At 46.8% G+C, this 22571-nt stretch overlaps 1 protein-coding gene across 6 annotated transcripts in view; it reads right to left on the bottom strand.

Moving 5' to 3' along the window:
- Positions 1 to 22571, bottom strand: part of itpr1b (inositol 1,4,5-trisphosphate receptor, type 1b) — a 100836-nt gene that overhangs the window by 24420 nt on the left and 53845 nt on the right. For 5 of the 6 annotated variants that reach the window (XM_048255117.1, XM_048255116.1, XM_048255115.1 and 2 more), the window contains 9 exons: positions 16579 to 16762; positions 15674 to 15954; positions 13654 to 13854; positions 12522 to 12632; positions 12100 to 12195; positions 9372 to 9506; positions 7846 to 7953; positions 6864 to 7095; positions 3732 to 3854 (listed from right to left, as the gene is read on the bottom strand). In XM_048255117.1, the coding sequence (XP_048111074.1) occupies positions 3732 to 3854; positions 6864 to 7095; positions 7846 to 7953; positions 9372 to 9506; positions 12100 to 12195; positions 12522 to 12632; positions 13654 to 13854; positions 15674 to 15954; positions 16579 to 16762 (1471 nt within the window). The remainder of the gene's footprint in view (positions 1 to 3731; positions 3855 to 6863; positions 7096 to 7845; positions 7954 to 9371; positions 9507 to 12099; positions 12196 to 12521; positions 12633 to 13653; positions 13855 to 15673; positions 15955 to 16578; positions 16763 to 22571) is intronic. The other variant, XM_048255114.1, reaches the window with a different exon arrangement.

The raw sequence follows: 22571 nt of genomic DNA, 5'->3' as shown, positions 1-22571 counted from the left end.
ATCAGTAGAAACCTGGTAGTATTTTTAAATGACCGTTCTTCCCTCCCTCATGTCCCTCTGAGACGAGCAATTTCTGTATTTTTTGTCTGGAAAAAACCTCTGATGATGCAAAACATTTTTTGCATTTTTTTTTTTGCCAGAGGCTGGAGACTACATTGGCTACTTCCTTGGGAGCGTTGCTCGGTAGGGCAGCAAAGAGCAGTGAAAGGCAGGGAATTCTGGGAGTTCTTGGCTTTAATCCGCATGAACCAAAAATACATTTTTGGCTTTTTCTCGGTCAAGAAGGCACCGACGTCAATAATGACTCCACATTTCTAATACATAAATGACTTAATGTAAATACACGTTCATCTTCCCAACTGTAAAATGCTCCTTTAAGTACCCCAAAATGGGTAAGCATAAACCTTAATTATATATTGTGCTGCCATACAACCTTGTGAGTGATGAGGCTACACATGGCTTAAAAAACACACCCATGCATGCGAAGGAAGAAATAGAGCAGTTAGAGATTAGACAATAAGGATGCTTTCTTGATAGTTAAAGGGAAAATATGGGTCATGGTTGGACAACTGCCCTGATAAGGATCCTGTTCAGTTATACAAGTTGGTGAAGTAACAGTTACATGTGAGGGAGGGGGGAACTTGACCCAGGGGTTGAGTTTATGTGGGTCACCATTTTCATGGATGGCTGAGTCATTGTGCTAGGCATCCCATTTCCCGCAGGAGCCCACTGGCCCTAGGAGCTGTCTGCAGGGAGACATCCATCCCCCGTCCATTCATCAATCCTCTCTCTCTCTCTCTCTCTCTCTCTCACACACACACACACACACACACACCTTCAATTAGCAGGACTGAGTAGAATGGGATCTCACAGATAGAGATGACAGCAGTACCGGTGACGTCTTAAGCGAAGCTTAATCCAAGGCTGAGTTAGGGTCAACGTATTGATAACTGGGTCACAGGGTCTTTGTAGGACACATCCAGTATGGCATTAGTCAAAGGAGGACCATGCAGATCAAATTTAAGGCTACCCACTAACAAAGGGCTACCAAGACAGTTTCCTGTATGGATGTAACCACTCCATATTTCACAAGAAAGACCAAAACAAATTGCTAAGGGATGGCTATGGTTATATAATCATATATCACTCCATACGAGTTCTGTTATAGGTATGCAGTGAACATCAACATGGCTCATGTCACCTTCGACTGTAGACACAATAACAGTATGCGGGACTGATGGCTTGTCTGCACATATATATGTTGGTCAGCTGTTTTGAATCTGTCTTCTTGCATCTGGACACAAAGTTTGCTGAATATGGACATTGAGGCCTCCGGTCTTCTGAACTATGTGGCTCTCATGTGACTAAAGTGTGGCCAGGCGGTTCTCTCACATACACCATGGGAGAGGCTTCGACATAAACCTTCCCATAAAACTGAATTGGACCGTCCATGTGAGAGCCGAACACTGACTGGGTGTAACCTTGGTTAAGGGGCGACTCCAGTGCGAGCGCCGGACCAAAATATACAAGGAAGGAATTTTCTTTTTATGGGAATGCGTGGTGACCTAGTTTACATGTTACTACACCTTGCCTGTCATAGACATAAGGCACTCTACAGGCCATATGAGTAATGTGGCTTCACGAGGAACATATTTGACTAAAGAGCTCAGTTAGGCAGATTGTTGATAATAGGGTTTGCCTTTTTACGACTTGGCTGAGAGACAGAATTTAAATGTGTGGGCTAGGCCTACCCTCCCCACAAGGTGTTCTAGCAAAAGCATGTTATGTTATGTAAGTTTATGACAGTTATGGTTTGAGAATCTCAATTTGAGATAGAAACAAAGGTCACAATGACACAAAGCTATTAAGTTTATTATGGGTTATTCACCCATATGGTATATGATATATCAGTGGTCTCCAACACGGTGCCCGCGGGCACCAGGTAGCCCGCGGGATGGCTATGAGGCGCCCCCAGCGCACCTTCTAAAAATAGCCAACAGGTCGCCTGCAGATCATGCTCTAAAAACACGCTCCATTGTGAAGTTTTCAATAGATATTTAAGTCTAGACCAGAACCATTTTAAGAATGTATGTAGCCATACATCTGTAACATTAAATTAATATTGGTGATACCTTACAAATTGTAGCTGCGTTACATTTTAGCCTTTGGCTCCAAATCCGTTTCCCATTCAATCTTTAAACAACAACGGAAGCGGAGCGCATACACGCTGCTCGCACGCATAGACAGTAAAGGGGGAAAAAACTTGCTCGTCTGGTGTAGCCAATGGAAACATATCTTTGCAAAAGTTCTGTGGCCATTCCATGTTCGTCAGATACGGTTCTTGCATTATTGTTCAAGGACTGAAAAACAATTGCTTTTGTTCACAGGCCTTTTCTCCTCCGTAGGCTACTGCCGTATAAGCGCTGAACATTTTGTGGCATGCATGACTGAGCAGGACTGTGCATGACCTTTTTTGTCAGATCATGGAGAGATTTCAGGTATGCAATAACTTTAAAAGGAGTTTTCATATGTTAGGGTGGTATGGGCGATTACTATTGAAATGTTAAAACCGAATTGTCCACTGAAATCAGGACTTAAACAACCCCTGAATTCATAATGGTGGGTGGGTATAAATTGGGTACAAATTGTAACCCAAATTATTAATTGCACAAAAATATTGTTTTTTTGTTACAAAAAAAATTGGATTAGATTCCCCATGCAAACTTTGAAATGAACAAACTGAACAAAAATGTTGGTAGTGTTGCATAGGCTATTGATATTAAAGTTGAAAATACAGTTGCTTAATATATAAAGACTTATAGGCCTACACAATATTAAAAGTAAAAATCACATAGGCCTATTATTTAGGAGGACTACCCTCGCAAAAAAGGGGTGAGGGTATGTTTGTTTCAAATGAGTAGCCCTCCATATGATTTCGGGTCTTCAGGTAGCCCTCATTCCCAAAAAGGTTGGAGACCCCTGTGATATATTATCTTGGAAACGTTCAAATTAGAAACAGGAGTTCAACATTGGAATCAGGTCATATACTGTAGGCTATATCTCATGTGTGAGGAGCAGCCATGCTTGGCAGCAGTGAGAAGTTCATGTTCAAAGCTTATGTTATGTAACGTGAAAATGTATGTTCATTTTAATAGATATTAAAATGATATTCCGTTTAACACAATTATATTAAAATACTACTATTATCCCATTTGATTTTCCATCCATATTCACCTTTTATTCTGTTCATTATTCCATTCATATATGTCCAGCTATGCTTTGCTATGTAAAGGTTGAGAAGAAAATGAGTTGAGGAAGAGCTGGACTTGAAGCTTACATTTGGCTAAATGTTTTGGTGAGACAGGGGTTTAATCCCAATTTTACAAACTGGTAAAGGTTGGGCTTTGAGGGAAGCGGTCAGGTTCAGTGGGATAGTGGTCAGGTGGTAAGGTTCAGATCTTATGTGGGAGTAGATAAGTATGCAAGTAACTTATCTACTAGGTTAGAGGAGAGGTGCCATTTAGTGCACTTGAAGTCAACTTAAAGTGGAGTATTTACCAGATGCTTTAATCCCGAGTGAGAGTTATACCAGTGTTCAGGAGTCAGCCACTTACAAAGCCGATCCACCATCACACCCTTAACAAAATGTCAGAACACACACACAGACACACACACCACACACACTATACACACATACACACACAGATGATTCTTTCTATAGGTCACCTCACCTCCACGAATTCCCTCAATGGGATAGAAGAAGGCCACCAGCAGGTTCATGAGCACGGCCAGGTTGAAGGAGATGCTGCTCCAGAAGGACATGTTCCTGGAGCACCAGTAGAGGATGGGCTGGGCTGCAGGGGGGGGGAGGGAGGCGCATAGCACAGCGGCGCCAAACAAATCACTTCTTCTTCTCACCACAACTCATTCACACATACCCGGAACCACACACAGTTCCAAGGGACGTGCAACAGTGTAAACAGTGAGAATTACACGTTCAACAAAAAAGGGACACACACACACACACACTTGGGATTGGTTCAAACAAAATCACACACACACACACACACACACACACACACACAACATTCAACAAAAAAGGGACACACACACACAAACACACACACACTCATAATGGACCATCTGCATCTCAAGATGTGCTAAAGAAATAGAGGGCATGCACATGTCTATCAGGCAAAAAGGTCACTTGGGATTGGTTCAAACAAAATCTGGTATGGCTGACTCAAAACACCTGCCAACATGCTCTTGTATTAACACCAAGTGCCATTCTACTATTATTTCAGTATAAGCTTGGCAAGTAGGGGTCAAATTGTTTCTAATGTTTAAGTGAAGTTTCAGAAACTGTAATGACTGACCAATTGTTCAACACAGCTCTAGCATTTGGATGTCACCAAAGCATGGTGGCACATGTTTTTGTGAATCGCCCTGTGGCTATTGCAGTACAGTTCATGCTTTGTTTTTCTGCCCTCTGGTATATGACGAGGAAACCCCCCAAAAGTCATTCTGCTTAAAAAGGCTCCATTTAGAGAGTAATATTTTTTTGATTATCACAAATTTACTGGTCCAATTTTTCACAATTGGTTCTCTTTGTGTCTGAGGACAAGGACAGTTCTATTACTGTAGCACACTTCCTTTTTCAAGGTAATTTAGGTGTTGAACAAAATAGGAAGGATGTTGATGGCCTTACGTTGTCTTACAAAACTAATGTTACTCCAGGGTCAACAGGAGCATAGTGGTTATTACTACAAGACCCATTGTAACAAATACCATGATTCACTTGTTCAAAAACAAAGCAGAAACGTCACATGCCGAATGCTACTGGTCAACATGCATTTTAGAAAGACCTTTTGTTTATTTCCCTCCTACCTAAAAGGATACTAACAAGTTTGGTTACTCATGACACTCATGTGAGATGAGTATGAGCTGTTTCCAACAATACCCCCCCCCCCCCGCCCCACCCTCCCAAACAATGACCACCAAACCTCCCCCACCCCCACCCCATCCCGCCCTCACAAACCATCACCACCACCCACCCCAGTGCACAGGGAGACAGGTGAGGGGTCTGGTTTTTAGGGTCTAGCTGCTATTTTGAGGCAAGTTTCTTTTTATCACAAAAAGAGGAACTGGGGAAGGGGACTTTTTTCAGAGGCAGAAGGCAGAAGCCACTAGTGTGGCTGCAGAGTTTCTTTTTTTTTTTCTTTTTTTCTTTCTGCGTCAAGTGGAACGTGATCGTTGGTTGCTCACCGTTTCATTCAGATCTGAGGAGTCACACAAACAACGTGACGGATGACACTCAACCCCATGGCCAATCAGGAACCCCCACATCTATCCCACCTCCTCCCAGCCTTCCCAGAAAGGAGAACAAGCTTCAAATTCATGTAACTAATGATGCAAATGGGTCCCATCAGATGACAGCATTTATAGTTCACAGATGTGGCAACATACTTGCCCAGGGTCAGAACAAGATAGGAACACCTAAAAAGTTAATAGTGAAATGGAATAAAGTAATTTTTGATTTCATTCTTGCCTCAAACAAAGGTCTGTGCTTGCTTGATATTTGGCATCAGTCATTTTCTCTTTCAGCCTATTACTCCTGTTTTTGTGTAATCACGATCACTCTGAAACCAAATTTCTCATCTCGTGCCAGTGGTTCACCTCTCTTCCTTTCTGGGAAACTGTGCTTTCAACTTCACTCTCTTTTTGTTCTCTCTCCCCCTCTCTCTTTCTCTCTCTATGTGCTCTCTTCACTCTCTCATTCGCCATTGAATCCTGAATCTCTTTCAGTCATCTCAGATCCAATTAGACTATTTAACTTCTCCCGTCTCTCACTCTCTCTTCATCTCTCTCTTTAAGTCAGGAGCCCTGTTGATTGGCTCCTCTCTAGGGTAATCCCCACTGGCATAGGCAGAAGGAAGAGGACTAGGTCTGGGTCTGGGGCGAGGGTGTAGACAGGCTGGGTGGATGCTGATGTGGTTTGCCCCTGGGTGACTCTCACTCATCCCCAATCCCATTAGTGGTAGAAGGAGAAGAGCCATATTTGTCTTCATTATTCTCCAAGTGGACTGCACGATCATCTATATATGTCTCTCTGCTACCTTCTGCTACCAATCTAATTTATTCATGTTCCTGTAAATTCCTGCTACTTTCTGTCTGTCTCGATCTCTCTCTCTCTCTATTTATCTCTGTTAACAGTGTGAATATTTGTGTGTTTACTGTTGTCTATTGTACTTTGAAAGCAGATTTTACTGTGCAAGGGTCAAATGTGTTTGTGTGTGGGGGCAAAGGGCTATCAGCAGTATACTCTGCTCTCTTCAGTAGAAGTGTGACATCCTGTAAATAAAAGGGGTAATTGTGCTTGTGCTCACTTGTGGTTAGTGGTTTCGAATCTACATGGCTTACCTGGCTCTCTCAACATTTTGCAGTGCTTAAACTTGCATTATCATCTTACCAACAAACATTATACTTTATTGTTCTACTTTACAAAGTTTAAAACATATTTAGTATACTATACAGACTTAATATACCAAACTGAGTTCAGATAACTATTTATGATAACTTAAATACTAATAGATTAATATATGGTCTTCTTTGATAGCTTATGACTCAATAACTTATCATGTTTACAGACCCTCTCCCTCCCCTTGCTCCAGGAACAGGCTGAGCTGATAGCCCATCAGGTGTAAGTGTCTGGGGTGTGTGTGTGTGTGTGTGTGTGTGTGTGTGTGTGTGAAGGGTGGAGGGGGGTAGGAGACCCTAACTGGTAGGGCCTGGAGGGTGAGGGTAGGGACAGGGACTGTAAAGCAGTTACTAGAAGAGGAAGAAAGGGAGAAGAGAAAACGCACAGGGAACCGTGTTTGCGTTACCAGTAGCCTCTTGAGTACCTCGCAGCTTCTTCTGCCAGTTCATCTCGTTGAAGAGGTCCTCAGCGCGCAGGAAGAAGTCGTTGATTTTGCTGCCCTGCTCGTCACGCTCCGTGGTGTAGTAGACGCGCAGCTTGGACTCTTGTGTGAGGAACTCACAGATGTTTGGCACGGGGAAGACTATCTGCTCCATGGTGCGGTCCAGACGCACAATCTGGACACAACCAGAGGGCCGGTCACGGGGGGTGATGTGGTTGCCTATGTGGTGGAGCTGGACTCCTCTCTTGACCCCCCCGGGGGAGGGCTCTTGTCTGTTTCACAGACTGACTGGAGTATACCCTAATGAGCCTCTGCACTGAGAGCAATGATAAGCTAACAGAGCTACACTGACTCTTAGTATGACTCTACAGGCCATATAGTATGTGTCAGTAGTGGACATAATAGGTGTGTGTGTGTGTGTGTGTGTGTGTGTGTGTGTGTGTGTGTGTGTGTGTGTGTGTGTGTGTGTTTGTGCATCATATATCAGTACAGCCATTGGGCATTTTCTTGACCATCTCACCTACATGTGTGTGTGTGTGTGTCTGTGTGCTATTCCAGCCCTGAATTAGCTCAAGACAACGCAGTCTCACACCACACATGCAAACGAGAGCATGCAAAATCACTCCATTTACATTTAAAAACTATGAGCAGAGAGGGCAGAGAAGCGGCCATCACTGGCGAGCTGGAGAGTGAACATATCCCTCACATGCTCTGTGTGGAAACATAAACAAGGCCCACACAACTCATACTGGAGCTACTATACATTGCAAACTTAACTGATTGGGGCGGGCAAAGGGGAACAAAACAAAAATCATCCCACACGTCAAAATTCAAACCGTTTCGTAACAAAACAGCGACATGTTTTTTTTTTACTGCCGAGTAGGCCTTCCTTTCCGGCAGCGGAGTGTTAACAAACAGCACTGACCTCAATCTGAGCTGTGTGCTTGGCATAGAACTCCAAGGCCTCGTCGCCCTCTCCATAGGTGCCTCCCGGCTTCAGCATGGCCTGCAGCTCTTTGTTATGTCTGGCGAGCTGGGCACAGTTTGAGGGACGAGAGCGACAGAGAGAGATAGCGAGAAGGAGAGATAGAGAGACACAAAGAGAAGGGGAAAGATTGTTAGGGAAGAGTAAAAACAATGGTCTTGATTCATACATAGCACACACTCGCATTGTGCACACCGCACGCTCTGGCAGTGGCACATGAATGGGGCCAAAGGCAATTGGACCGGCTTCTGAGAAATGCCACACCGTTGCGTGGAGAGTCAGGCCTCAGGAGACTCCCAAACACCAACAATACCTGCAGTCGAGTGGCTTAGCCGCCCGCCCCGTCTTCCCACGAAGCTGAGCCTCACATGAATAAACAGGTCAGTGCCTTTAAAGTGCTGGTGAGTGGACGCCGTTGGCTGGAGGTGGCTGGGAGAGTGGGAACACCATGACCCCAGTGCAGATAGGCATCAGCGCACTCAGGACAAGGGCAAGGGCTGGGTCCAGTGGACATGACGGGTTCCCTGTGTCCCGTGACCTGACCAGTGTGTGTGTGTGTGCGTGTGTGTGTGTGTGTGTGTATGTATTTGTGGCATGGGGGGGTTGGTTCTGGGAGCTGCCATAATCCTGGGCTTTACTGTACATAGACGGTACTTTCCAACACACATTGGAATGCAGGCTCTCCCACCACAAGCTCCTCACCCGTGTGAGTGCACTGCTGTGAATGCGAACATTAGGGTGTGTGTATGGGAGTGTCTGTCTGTGCATGAGTGTAAGTGTGTGTGTGTGTGTGAGTATATGAATATGAGAGCATTGGGATGTGCCTGTCTGTGTACTGCATGTGTGTGTGTGTGTGTGTGTGTCTGTGTGTTATTAGGCCAGGGGCTGGGTGTGGCTACAGAGGGTTGTGCATTTCTGTGTGTATATGTATGTGTATGTGTGTGTGTGCATGTGTGTATGTGTCTGTGTCTGTGTCTGTGTGTGTGTATGTGCTTGCGTCTGTGTGTGTGTGTGTGTATGTGCTTGCGTCTGTGTGTGTGTGTGTGTGTGTGTGTGTGTGTGAGTGAGTGTTCTCAGTGGCAGGAAGCAGACTGCTCTCAGCCCTGGGGCCAGCAGGCATGAGGCCTCCTCTCTGAGGCAGAGCTTATGTAAGCACTGGGCTCTGCTGACACCGCTGGCCCAGCTACAGATGGAAAGGAGCTGAAAACACACATAACAGGAGCCGCAAGAGAGCGATGAGCAGGGGAGAGGAAGAGGAGAGAGAGAGAGAGAGAAAGAGAGAGAGAAGTTCCTGACCCCTGTGATATAATATTCCCCCAGGCTGTCACACAGTGAACATGTGCTGCAAGCATTAAGCTATGACACATTTACCTGTTTATAATATCTTTCATTATGAGGTCAGTTGAATATGGTACACACACACACACACACACACACACACACACACACACACACACAGAGAGTACCTGATGGGCGAGGATGTAGATGTTGTGGCCGACGTTGCGAGGAGAGGCAGCGTGGTCTTCCTCCCCCTCCTCTCCCTCCTCAGTGTGCTCCACTTCAATCTCCCCCTGCATGTAGGCCTTCTTGATCACCTCCACCTGATGGTACAAGAGAGGGGTGAGTGTGTGTGTGTGTGTGTGTGTGTGTCTTTACACCATCAAGCCTTCTTTATCACAATCATCTGATGGTGCAAGATAGGGTGTGAGAATGCAAGTGTGTGTGTTCATGTTTATGTGCATATAGGTCATTGACAAAATAAGGCTTTTAAAAATGTGTTTTCAAAACAATTTTTAAAAATGGACAAAATACATTTACAATTTTATACAAATTTATTTACAATTAATACATTTTTAGACTGTATTTGCAATTTGCAAAAAATGTCAGGTGGCACAACCAAAAGTTTCTTAAAAAAAGCCCACACTTGTTTTTTTATTTTTGTTAAGTATACCGGAGAGTGTCTACAGTGCTTAACACATTATCATTTTGTAGTTGACCTTGGTATTAAAAGTAACTTATGAATACTTTATTGCAGACGGGTATTTTGGTTTTCCAACGTCTAATTTAAAATGTGAATAAATACTTTACAAATTAAAAAAAGTATATTGTTTAATAGAATAATTAGGTACAACACATTTTTTTAACAATGAACTTTAATCTACTATTTCTTAAATTAGCATTTTACCTGGTTGCACCACCTGATGATACGGTTGCGTCACCTGACTTTTGCTACTAATTTGAAATTATACAGGCATCTTGGACACCTATATGAACTTTCATAAAAGTTCATCCATTCATTATAATGATTCCAATGCACTAAACAGCTTTATATTAAAATAACTTTTTCTTAGTTTAACATTGGTTGTACCACCTGACATGAAAACTGTATAAGTCTAACTATGAAGAGAAAGCAGCTATATTTTTTATCTCACTTATCTCTCTTAATGAGACAATATCTTGTTTACTCTTTTCCCTCTTCAATTCAAAATAAACGTTCTATGATTGCAGTTGCACCACCCTGTCATTTCAGAGCTATTAAACTAGTAAACTTTTATTTGAAAGGTCTGTACCATAAAATTATGCCCCCATATTTATTTTTGATTCCCTTCCCTTTTAAATTCTATAATATAAACTACTTTTCACATATTGTTAATTTGCTCGGACGGTTGCGCCACCTGTCATTTTGAGAGTTTGAGATAACAAAACATAAAATATACAGTAAGCTATATATTTTTTATGATAAACAGAAGATATGTTTAAATTATACAGGTTTTATAGAATAAAATGATGATTGTTATGAAACATTTACATTTATTTTAAACCAAGGTAATGGTCTCGGACACAGAATCTGCATGTCATGTCATTGACCCATATGTGTGTATGGATCATACATCATTTAGGGCATGAGGTAGGTGTGTGTTGGAGGTCCCAAAATAACTGAGGATGCATGCAACATGCCTTCAAAATTTAACCAAAAGAAGGTGTCTTAGAAGGCATCCTTGATGCGTTCCTGCCACCAAATGCTGTCTTATAATGCAGGATTTTCTCACACAACACTTTGTGCATGGGGCCTGCTTTGATATTGTGTATGTGCGTGTGTGTGACAGAGAGAGAGAGAGAGAAAGAGAGAGAGAGAGAGAGAGAGAGAGAGAGAGAGTGTGTCTAAGTATGAGCCAGTGTATGCATGTTCATGGGGGAGGACTCTGTGTGCATAGATGTGCACAACCGGAGGTGTGTCTGACAGGATTATTTATGCGCTGTGTCATCCAAACATGTAGCATGGTATTAACATTCTGTACAAAGGGTCAAGTCCATTGATGTTGTTTCAAGAGCACTGACTTATCTTGGCTATGACAGAGGATAGCATGACTACAGTTGAATGTACAGTATGTCACTCAAGGGTCATCCATCAGTCCTGCCCATCCTAATTAACTAACTGTGTGCTGGAACAAACTGCCTAGATCGGAGTTTCACTACGAAACATCTCATGACACACCGCCATTACATCAAGCATACAAAAGCCACAACATAATCAGTTTGTTGCTGTTTATTGCACCATGCTGCCATAATACTCTGGTATTGTGGTGCATCATTTCAGGAAGCTAAGCATGAACTCATAGCTCAAGTATTATTGTAGCCTAGTCTGTCTGTTTCCCTGTTTGTCCTTTTCTTGCTTAAAAGGAGGTGTTACAGGTTCATGGTCAGGCATCCTTTTTTAGGCATTTGTACAGTTTTTGTCTGAATGCAGCTATGCTGAATGCAGTGTTGTGTTGTGTTGTGTGATTGACTTGTTAGTTGCACGCGAGTGTAGTATTCCTTGACAAATAAAAAATGGCATCAAGATCAAGATGGTCTCTCAGCTTGGGAAACACTGCTCTAGATACTGTAATGGAAGGCAAAGGAGAGAAAAGTGTGTGTGTGAGTGTGTGTGTTCGTGTATGTGTGTGGGTGTGGGTGTGTGGTTTGTCTATTGCATAATAAACCCAGCAGACATTCCAAGTCATCACCCATCACATGTCCTTGATGAAAGTGACTCCCGACCTGACTAAGCTGTTATGCAGAGCATGGCTGGGGTCTGGTGGGCAGTAGCCAGGCAACACGTGTGTATGTGAGAGAGAGTGAGGGTGTCTGACTGTGAGAATATTTCGATGTGTCTGTGTGTGTACTGTGTGTGTATAGATAGCGGTCACTCACCAGCTCCTTGGGCCGCATGTTGTAGAGGATCCGCTCGGCGTTCTCGCTGTCGTGGCGACTCTCCATGATGGCCAGCAGCAGCTTGGAGGCGTTGTTCTGACCCAAGACGACACAGAGGAACGTCAGACCCAGCTCAGCCTGAGGTTAGGAGCTAGGTGGCTTTTTTTTGAGCTTGGTGGCTTTCACAAGGTCACAAGTTTGATGAGGAAGGAGGGTGGGGCTGTACCATACCCTCCTCACCAAACACAACATAACAGCCACACCGATGTGCTAATTCATGTGTTATTTTGTAGCCCACTGACAAATGTTGAATTAAGAAAGAAAAAAAAAACCCCACACAGGAAACAGGAAGTCCCAGGGTTAGTGAATGCGGCTGCACATGCTGGGGAGTAAGTAAGTGTAAGGGGGCTGGCTAGGCTCACCTTCAACTCCAACACCAGGTCCATCCTCTTCTTGCCCAGGGGGTTAATGTCGTTGAGTATCAGGGCAATGATGATGTCGATTCCATTGCACTCATGAGTGGCGATGCAGTTCTTAAACAAACAAACAAACAGACAAACAAATTAGATAAGAGTTGTGAACGCAGAAGCACTTCTACACCACACTGCAATAAACCAAATGCATTGGCAAAAGGAGATCTAGCTATGCAGCACAACCAAACCAGCACATGCAAGTCACCTTTGCACACTCAACACAGCCTCAGTTCATCAGAGCATTTAAGACTCTGCAGCGTTTGCACAATGTCACTTGAATGGAAACCACATTCAATTCCTGTCTGCCTTTTATCTGGTGAGCGAGTACATTCAGTGGCAATATGTCAGCCAGGGCATGACAGAGCAAACTGCGCTCTAAATGAGGACGTGTGCAGGGGTAGGTGTGGCGGCCCTCTGAGCCGCTCGGCGCTCTGCAGCCTTGGCATGTGCCATGAAAAGGACCTCGAATGGGAGCAAGAGTGCCGGACCCCTCCCATCACGTGAGTCAGCACACCTCACAAAGGTGTGTTCCGCTCCGCGGCAAACAAAAGGAGCCGTTAATCAAAAGTGGCAAAAAATGAAAAAGCCAAAGAGCACCGATGAAGAGATGGAAATAGGCCAGCTCGTGAGTCATGCCTGGGGAGGAGAGGCGATTAGGGTTAGAAGTTAGAACCTGCGCCCTAGGGAAATTTGGGCTTTTTTTTTCAAGAAAAGGCATTTCCTTCCAGCTTCTTCCAATCCAATTATGAAAATTAAATCAAGCCGATGTGATTAAGGGTAATGCACTCATGATATTAACATGGCGGCCTGAACAGATCAAAAAGAAAAGTTATTTGGATTAGACACGTCCATTAATAACATCAATGGGAGAGGCGCAGTAAGTGCACTTGTCTATGTGTAAAGGGATGTCTGCAATCCCCTGTAAGTGTGTGTGTGTGTGTGTGTGTGTGTGTGTGTGTGTGTGTGTGTGTGTGTGTGTGTGTGTGTGTGTATAGAGGTTAGGGGTGATGCAGGGACTGCAGGAGGAGTGCATGAGTGAGAGATTTATGGAGTGGTGGTTCTAGCAAACCCGGTTCCCCACCTGGTTCTCGTGGCAGGGCCCCTGGCAGTACTCGGTGAGGCTCTCGACGGTCTGGTTGATGAGGGCCACGTTCTTCTCATTGATGTAGAGGCCCAACAGGCCCAGGCCCCCGGTGGTGCTGCCACAGATACAGTCCAGGAACTGCAGCGTCTCGCACACCAGGTTGTAGTTGTTCTTGTTGTTCTGACAGCGCAGGAAGTTCTGGAACAGACAGACAGACAGAGAGAGAGAAAGAGAGAGAGACAGACAAAGAGAGAGAGAGAAAGAGAGACAGACAGACAGAGAGAGAAAGAGAGAGACAGACAAAGAGAGAGAGAAAGAGAGAGAGACAGACAGACAGAGAGAGAGAAAGAGAGAGAGACAGACAAAGAGAGAGAGAAAGAGAGAGAGACAGACAAAGAGAGAGAGAAAGAGAGAGACAGACAAAGAGAGAGAGAAAGTGAGCGGGGAAAGAAAGGGGGGGAGAGAGCAACGTCGGGCTTGGAGACAAGAAAACACAAAAGGCAGCCCGCCTGGTGGAAAAGCCCGTCGGCAGGAAATCAAAGCAGGGGAGGGGCGGGCTGCACGCTGGCCCACAAAAACAGGGGGTTCACAGGAAACGTGAGTTCCTGCTGGATGCCGTAACAACTTTCCAGAGAGCTCCACCAACGGCTACGCAACGAGGGGACTCATTTCAGTGTGTACAGTACAGTAAAACAAAAGCTACTGCACGGAATTGTGCAAGTTAACAAAGTAGCTCTCTCTCTCTCTCTCCCTCTCTCTAATTAAAAAAAAGACTGAAACTACCAAAACAATTGACTGTATGACTGCAAGATGGAAACAGTCAAACGGCCCAAAAACTTAATTAGAAAACAAAGTGGGAATGGGAGTTGAAGAATCCCCAACTCCCGTGGTGCAGTACGGTGCAGTGCCTGAGGCATGGAGGTGGCCAGGAGGGATTTACGTGGCAGCAAGTCAAGGCCTCTTTTTTCCCCCTCCACGCCATTTCCCCATCTCAATAGGATTAAGGCATGATTAGCGTGCTCCATCCCTGGCTGAGCATGAAAGCCAGCGAGGCACACAAACAAGATAAACGAGACGCGAGTCGCCGGCTAGCCGAGCAGCCCTCCCTCCCTCGGCCCGACCCGACCCGCGGTGAGCCGAGCCGAGTGGAATCGGCCTCTGCCTGACCCCTTGGCCTTGAGAGAGCGGCGAGGCTCGGCCTGCAACGGCCAGCTCTACTGACGGCTGGAACAGCAGCGGTGATGGTGGAGGTGGTTCTGGCTGGTGATGTGTGTGTGGGTTGGGGGGGGGGGCTTGGCGTACAGTGCAGCAGGGAAAGGCTTGCACGTCCCACAGTGATTAAGTTTATCCACCCCCCCTCCATTCTCTGGAAGTTGGGAAAAACATCTGGTTTCATTTGAGCACAGGTCCGGAGGTGGAAATACACTAGAACAAGGGGGACATACTGGAACATGAACCTCCCAGCCCTCACACACTCTCCCTCCCCCCCTCCTTCTCTCTCTGTGTGTGTGTGTGTGCATGTGTCTACTGTATTTGAAGGGTTCAGATGCAAAAGCCTCTAAATGCCACCTACGTCAAAAATGAGATAAAGATGGTGAGTGAATGCTCTCCTCACATAGTATACGTTTATCAAATAATTTAACTTCAAAACACACCAAATAACACTCTCTTCCTGGTCTGAAATATCGATTTCTATGCAAAAACCTATAGGAACCGGATTTTAAATGCTCATTTAAAAGAAATGTGGTCAGACGGATTTAGAGGGTTTTGCATCTGAACTCTTCAAAGACTCTTCACTCTCACAAATTTTGTATGTGTGTGTAAGGTGAAAAGAACACGTGACTACAGTATGTGTGTGTGCTTATGTGTGTGTGTGTGTGGGAACAGACGTGACTATTGTATGTGTTTGCGCTTGTTTGTGTGTAGGTGTGTGTGTATGTGTGTGTGTGTGTGTGTGTGTGTGTGTGTGGTGGTGTGTGTGGTATGTGTGTACATGCACCCTGCTCAGACAGCTCACCTGCAGCTCGCGGTTGTGGTTCTCACACAGCAGCTGCATGAGGCGCAGGATGGGCTGCATGATGGTGATGATGACGCTCATCTCGCCCTCGTCCGCCACGCTCTTGTCGTTGGCGGTGCCCGTGGCCCCGGCAGCCGCCACCTGACCCTCGGCGCCGCTCAACTGCTCCTCGGCGTCCACCTCACGCCGGTACGCCTCGATGGCCTTCTTGGTGACGGTCGAGGCCTCTAGTAGCTGCTCCCGCACCTCCTCTGTCACCACAGCAGCGGCCACTTCCTTCACTGAGAACACGCGCGCGCACACGCGCACACACACACACACACACACGCACGCACGCACGCACGCGCACGCGCACACGCACACGCACACACGCACACGCACGCACGCACACACATGCACACACACACACACACACACACGCACACACACGCACACACACACACAGAGATCATAGTGGCACTGTTAATGTTGCAGGCTTGATACTTACTCAAAGGAATACCTCTTACTGTATAATGGAAGGTCTGGCATGCACCAAAATATTTCCTCTCATTCAAAGGGCCAGCGCTAATCAGGGGTGTGTTCCCTGAAACCATTGTTGTGCCAAAGCCATTGTTGAATCATATAAACTACTATTTAACACTTACTGTATGCCATTACCATGGTCACACACATGTTTCTAGAAAACACACTACTAGATGCTACATTTTAATGGATGCTTTCATTTATTAATAGTGTATGTGTGTGTGTGTAACACTGTGGTTTTGGTTTTCAGGAGCGCAAATGGAGGAGGAGAGAGTGCTTTGTCATGGCTTCATACACAACGTATGCGTCCGTCTCACACACACACACACACACACAGCCTTCTGTAGCCTTCTGTAGCGTGCGAGGAGGGCACGCTAGCTGACCTTTCTTGCGTGCGGGGGCGTCTTTGTCCGGAGGCTCCTCGTCCTTCCGCTTGCTGCCCAGGTCACTGGTGTTGACCGTCACCGTGGCCTTGATCTCCTGCTGGGCCAGTTTCATGCGCTCGTAGAAGACCTTAAAGAACTTCTCCGACTTGTTGTCCCGAGTCAGCCGGTAGAAGAAGGAACGCTGAATGAATTCATGGAATGAAAGAAAAGACAGAAAAAGAAAGAAAAAAATAGAGCAAGAAAGTGAGAGAGAGAGAGAGAGAGAGAGAGAGAGAGAGAGAAAGGACAAAGAAGACAACAGGAGTGAGTAAGACATATTTAAAGAATGAAGCTGAGAGCAGTGAGTGTGATTTCAGTGCTCTCAATTAGCAGGGTGTGGGTGGTTAATGTATTGAGTTGGGCATGGAGCATTGGAGAGCAGCCATGTTCAGTAGTCCTCTCCTCACGTCTCCCTCCCTCCCTCTCTCCCTCCCTCTCTCTCTCAGCCTCTTCTCCTTCCCTTTTTTTCCCTCTGCTCTGCGGGGCCTGTTTACCGCCGCGTCTTACATAACGGCCCCTGGCTCGCGCGCTGCCACGGAAATAACCTGGAGTGCCTCGCCTCGCCGCGCCACGCTCACCTGATCCCTCTCCATCTGCTGTGTGCTACCCAGACCTGCAGCCCACAGGCCCTCAGGGCACAGGCACGCACGCACGCACGCACGCACGCACGCACGCACGCACGCACGCACGCGCGCGCGCACGCACGCACGCACACACACACACACACACACACACACACACACACACACACACACACACACACACACACACACACACACACACACACAAGCATACACACACACACACACACACACAAGCACACAAGCATGCACACAAGCGCACACACACACAAGCATGCACACATGCGCACGCACACACACACACACACACACACACACAGAAGCGCACACAAACACACACACATACTTTGCTCTCGACTAAACTGAAACAACCTTGAACTCCGGATTCGGAATGGCAGCAGCTGCACATAGGGACACTAACACTTGCTCTTACCCTTTAGTATACACTACCACACACACACACACACAAACGTGCACACACACACACACACACACATTTATGAGCAAACAACAGAAGCCGCAGCATGAAGGCTATGCTAACCTCGAGGCTATTTCTTGATTTCCTGTGTTCTAGTTGGGAAAGTTAAGTGATCATTTGGAGGAATTGATTTGGAGGCCTTTTTTGGAGAAGGGTGGGAGATTCAGGGCAGCTCAGCCACGGTGTTTCTCACAGTCTGGTATATCCTGTCCTACTTTCTCCCTCTCTTTTCCACCCCCCCGCCCCACACACACACACATACAAGCACACACACACCGCCACACAAAAGCACTCCTTACATAAGTGCAGTAATCAGCTGAGTAGGGGGGGGTAACTCTGTGACAGCTCCTGCACGGTTACAGGAAAGAGGAGTGGAGAGGAGGAGAAGGAGGAGGAGAGGAGCACAGTGAGAGAGAGAGAGGGAGGGAGGGAGGGAGAGAGAGAGAGAGGGAGGGAGTGAGAGAGAGAGGGGAAGAAAGGCTGGAGGGAAGAGTGGAGGAGGAAAATCCTGCCCTACTTTTGTGAGCCAAGCAGACACAGACCGAGTGTGTGGTATGAGGCGGAGAGGGAAGTGTGTGTGAGAGGAGGGAGGGGGGAATTATCGCCGGGATTCTAGGCCAGTTTTGAAAGCCTGTTGCATAACTAGCCTTCTTTCCAGGTTGAAGCTACACTCACTGTAGGCTCTGCTCCGTTCTCACTCAAGAGCAGAAAACACACACGCCCTTTTTCACACACACGCACATATACACACACTGCAGGAAATATGCACTATATTACTTTCATCTGATTGTTTGTTGTCGCTTTACTAAAAGACACAAAATAAATACAAAGAGTGCATCAAAAAATATGTTTGTTTAAAAATGGTACGTGTATGATTAAAATTATGTGGTATGACTAATCAGCTCTAAAATTCCACTTTTTAATCTTCCCTTCACCAGGAAGTAAAAACAGCTCATAGAAAAGGACAACAAACAAACAAACACAAATAAAGTTTCAATCGAGTTAAAGGAGCATAAGTCCCAGGGTGAGCAGGACCATTCAATGAGATTACAATCTGGAGGGGCGGACGGTTACATAAGCCGGGCAAACGCGGAGCAGAGAGAGCGCCACTCGGGAAAACACAACAGCAGCAGCAGCAGCGCTGTAACCGTGTTAACCCAAAATGTGCAGCAGACCTTGTGACTATGTGTTACCATAAATGGGTGATCTCATCTGTCCCTAGGTCAGACTCTACACACACACACACCTGACTGACATATGATGGCCAAAAGACTGTCGTATGTGTGTGTGTGTATCTGCCTCTCTCTATGTGTGTGTGTTAGATTGGGCTGAGGATCAATACACAAGTTACACATACACCAGTTCTACTGCCACTGGACCCAGAGGTGGACAACCCTGGATTCAGACAGTAAGTCTGCCATGCACTCCTTCAGTGTACTTAACAGAGGGAAAGAACTGTCCTTATTAGCAGTAGCTGGTATAGTTAACAGCAGAAGAACTGTCCTTATTAGCAGTAGCTGGTATAGTAAACAGCCGGAAAAATGATTTGACAGGACTTCTCGAACGTGGGATGTCCACCTCCGGATTGGACCTGAACCCTGCTCAGCACAGTGACCCGGTCCATCCTACAGCGCCGATTAACAGCAGCAGCTTGCTCCAGGACCCATGTGAACACCACACGCATGCCCGCGGGCCGGCTAGTTAGCCACTGTGTCTGATGGCCCAGTGTAAGGGTACCCAGTTAGACGGCGGAGGCCATCGTGTCTGATAGCCCAGTGTAAGGGTGCCCAGTTAGACGGCCGAGGCCACAGTGTCTGATAGCCCAGCGCAGGGCACGAAGGCCAGCGTGTAGTCCAGTGAGCTGGAGAGGGTGTGAGGAATGTAAGCCGAGGACTGCGGCAGTAAGTAGGTGAGGGCTGCTGGTGTGTGAGGGCAGCAGGTGCCCTTTAGACTGTCTGGCGCGCATGTGCACGTCTCAAAGGGCAGCCGGGACACACAGATAATGTTGATGAATGTCTCTCTCTCTCACACACACACACACACACAAACACAGAGGCGCGTGCACAGACATAATATAATCCACAGGGCTGCTGAACTCACCTCCAGTGCCATCTCATACACTCTGCTGGCTGTGTGTGTGTGTGTGTGTGTGTGTGTGCAAAAAACACACACTGGAGAAAGAGGGCGAGGGTTAGAGAGGGCTGTCTAAATGCACGCCACTGGCAGTGGTACTGGTTTCCAGGAAATGGGCACCAACATTTTTGCCGAGAGAGCGAGCAAGAGCGGCGATCGCAGTGCCAGAGCGGTGACGCCACTATCGTGCCAGCCCCGACACCTGCCAGCCTCTTTCACAGGAAGTGCGGCAGGGTGGACGCCTCACAGACAGGTGGGGCGAGAGAGAATGCTCTTTCAGTTCAGAAAGGTCAATCTGTACCAACACCCCCCGCCCCCCCTCTCTCCGCTCCCTCCCTCCGTGTCTCTCTCCCTCCATCTCTCTCTCTCTCTCTCCTGCTGCTATCCTGGCTCCTGGCATCAACTGGGGGATGTTATATAAGCTCTATTTATAACGGAGGCCAGGCAGGCAGAGAGGCAGAGAGGCAGGCAGGCGGGAGGCCGGGCGGGCGGGTGCAGTCGGCTGGCTGAGCACTGAAGCTGCTGCTGTAATCAGTGAGGGGGCCGCAGAGTGGCGCAGCGCCATGCCATGCCAAGCTGTGCCCAGCCCTGTCGCCACGGGAACCTTTTTCACTTGTGGGGGGTGTGAGGGGGTGGGGGCCTGAGGTGCTGGAGGAGGGTGCAGTGTTGCTGAATGCCCTTCACTTCTAGTGTCCTGCTTTCGTTTTGGTGGGAATAAAGGACAAAAGGAAGAAAGAACATCACACACACACACACCCACACACACACACACACGCACCTTGGTGTACATGTGTCCACACACGACTGAGTGATTTAATGCTTGCCTGCTTGGCTGCTGGTTCCATCTTTGTGTGGTGGTGATGTAACAGGCCTGGCTGTGCACGCTTCAGTTGCTACCGAGGTCTCTGGGCCAACTCCCTCTCTCCGCTCTCCATTTCATTTCAACATTCAGCACAACAAGTACTAGGGCTAGCTATGGAACTGCATTCAATGTCCATGAACCTACTGCGCATAGTGCATTTGCAACATGAAACTCATGTGCCCATTTTGATTTCCTGCATAAATGACCACGGTTATATCCTGCATAAATGACCACGGTTATTTCCTGCATTAATGACCACGGTTACATTTTCCATACTTTGAAGAGCACATCATGTTCCTGGGAGGGGGTGGGGTAGAGGTGTACATGATCCCAACATGTTGAGTTACTACAGTACAACGCTAGAGGACCTTGGGCCTGAATGTGTGGCCACGTCGGCACTGCATGCAAAGGGTCTCGTTTCAGAGTCAGCAACATGGGGAATTGCAATGTAATGCAAACTGCTAGGAAAAATGCCTTGTGAAAAGAAGCAGAGGTATTTTGAAACTGCCTGAAAATATTTGCTCAGCTCAACTGTACATCTAAACACACACACACACACACACAGACACAGACACAGACACAGGCATATTTGGGAGCTTCACATCATGGAGTGCGTGTGTGTGTGTGTGTGTGTGTGTGTGTGTGTGTGAGCAAACTGTAAAATCAGGTCTGTGCCAGATCTGAGGCCAAAGCTACTGTGTGCATTCCAGTTAAGTAACATGCCACCTGCTTCCCTACATGTTGTGTGTGTGTGTGTGAGTGTGTGTGTGTGTGTGTGTGTGTGTGTGTGTGTATGTATGTGTGTGTGAGTGTGAGTGTGTGTGTTGAAAGGTGACTGAGGAAGGGAGGGGGCAGAGTGCGGTATTCAGGGGGCCTTAGCAGGGTATCCTTGCCCCCACCCCTTATGCAACAGAGTGATATATGCGCATGCAGTCGTGCACACAAGCACGCATACACATGCATGCGTGCACACACACTCACAGTACATACTGTACATTCACAAATAACAATGTGCGGGGAATTAACACCATCAGGGCTTCCATAGGTTACCTAAAGAGGGTTAGTTTTACGCATGATCCGTTTGGGCTGTGGCCATCCATTGTGCCCTGTGAATGACTTGTGCTGTGTTGTGTGTGGCGGTCATAGAGCAGTGGTGTTTTCACTGAGGAGTATAGGTCTATATAGGTCACAAGCTAATAATTAACTGTGGCGCTGTGGATAGCGACAGGTGTGCAGAGTGACCTGAAAGCTCTGAAATCAGAGAACTGCATGATGATGATGGTGGGTGGGTGGGTGGTGGTGGTGGTGGTGGTGGGGGCTTCACCGAACGACACACACATACACACACACAGACAAACACTACACAAACATGTCAATTGTGCACACTTTACACTTACAGAGAGATAAACACAGAGACACACACACACACACACTCACACACACAGACACACACACAAACACAACAGGTCTTAAAGGAGAGTGCTACCTCCGTTCACGCCCCCTGTGCTTCCCCGCCCTGCCCCTTCCCCTCGGCCTACTAGCAGAAGGAGTAATCCCAGCTGCCATATCTGACACTTCTATTAATACTTTTCTTAGCAACCTCCGAGGCTTCGTGTGGGCCAACTTTGGGGAAGGTGGGGTACTGGGCGGATGAATGGACTCTTAAGCGTCTGCTTCAGATAGCTGGACTTGAGTGTCCCCTCACTCCGTTTTTTGTTTGATTTTTCAAGTCGCAGACCCAAACCCAGACACCACACATATTAGCAATGGGGCCTCTGTGATGATATTAGGTGGAAACTATGCCTTCACCCTTTGCCACAGCGATGACGCTGAACAGGTAGGTGTGCAGTGGTGGTGGCGGAAGGGCTGAAAATGAGTTGGGGATCAACCTTCTGTG

Source organism: Alosa alosa, chromosome 10, assembly GCF_017589495.1.
Source record: "Alosa alosa isolate M-15738 ecotype Scorff River chromosome 10, AALO_Geno_1.1, whole genome shotgun sequence".
NCBI classification, from domain to species: domain Eukaryota; kingdom Metazoa; phylum Chordata; class Actinopteri; order Clupeiformes; family Clupeidae; genus Alosa; species Alosa alosa.
This window is presented reverse-complemented; position numbering and strand designations above follow the sequence as displayed.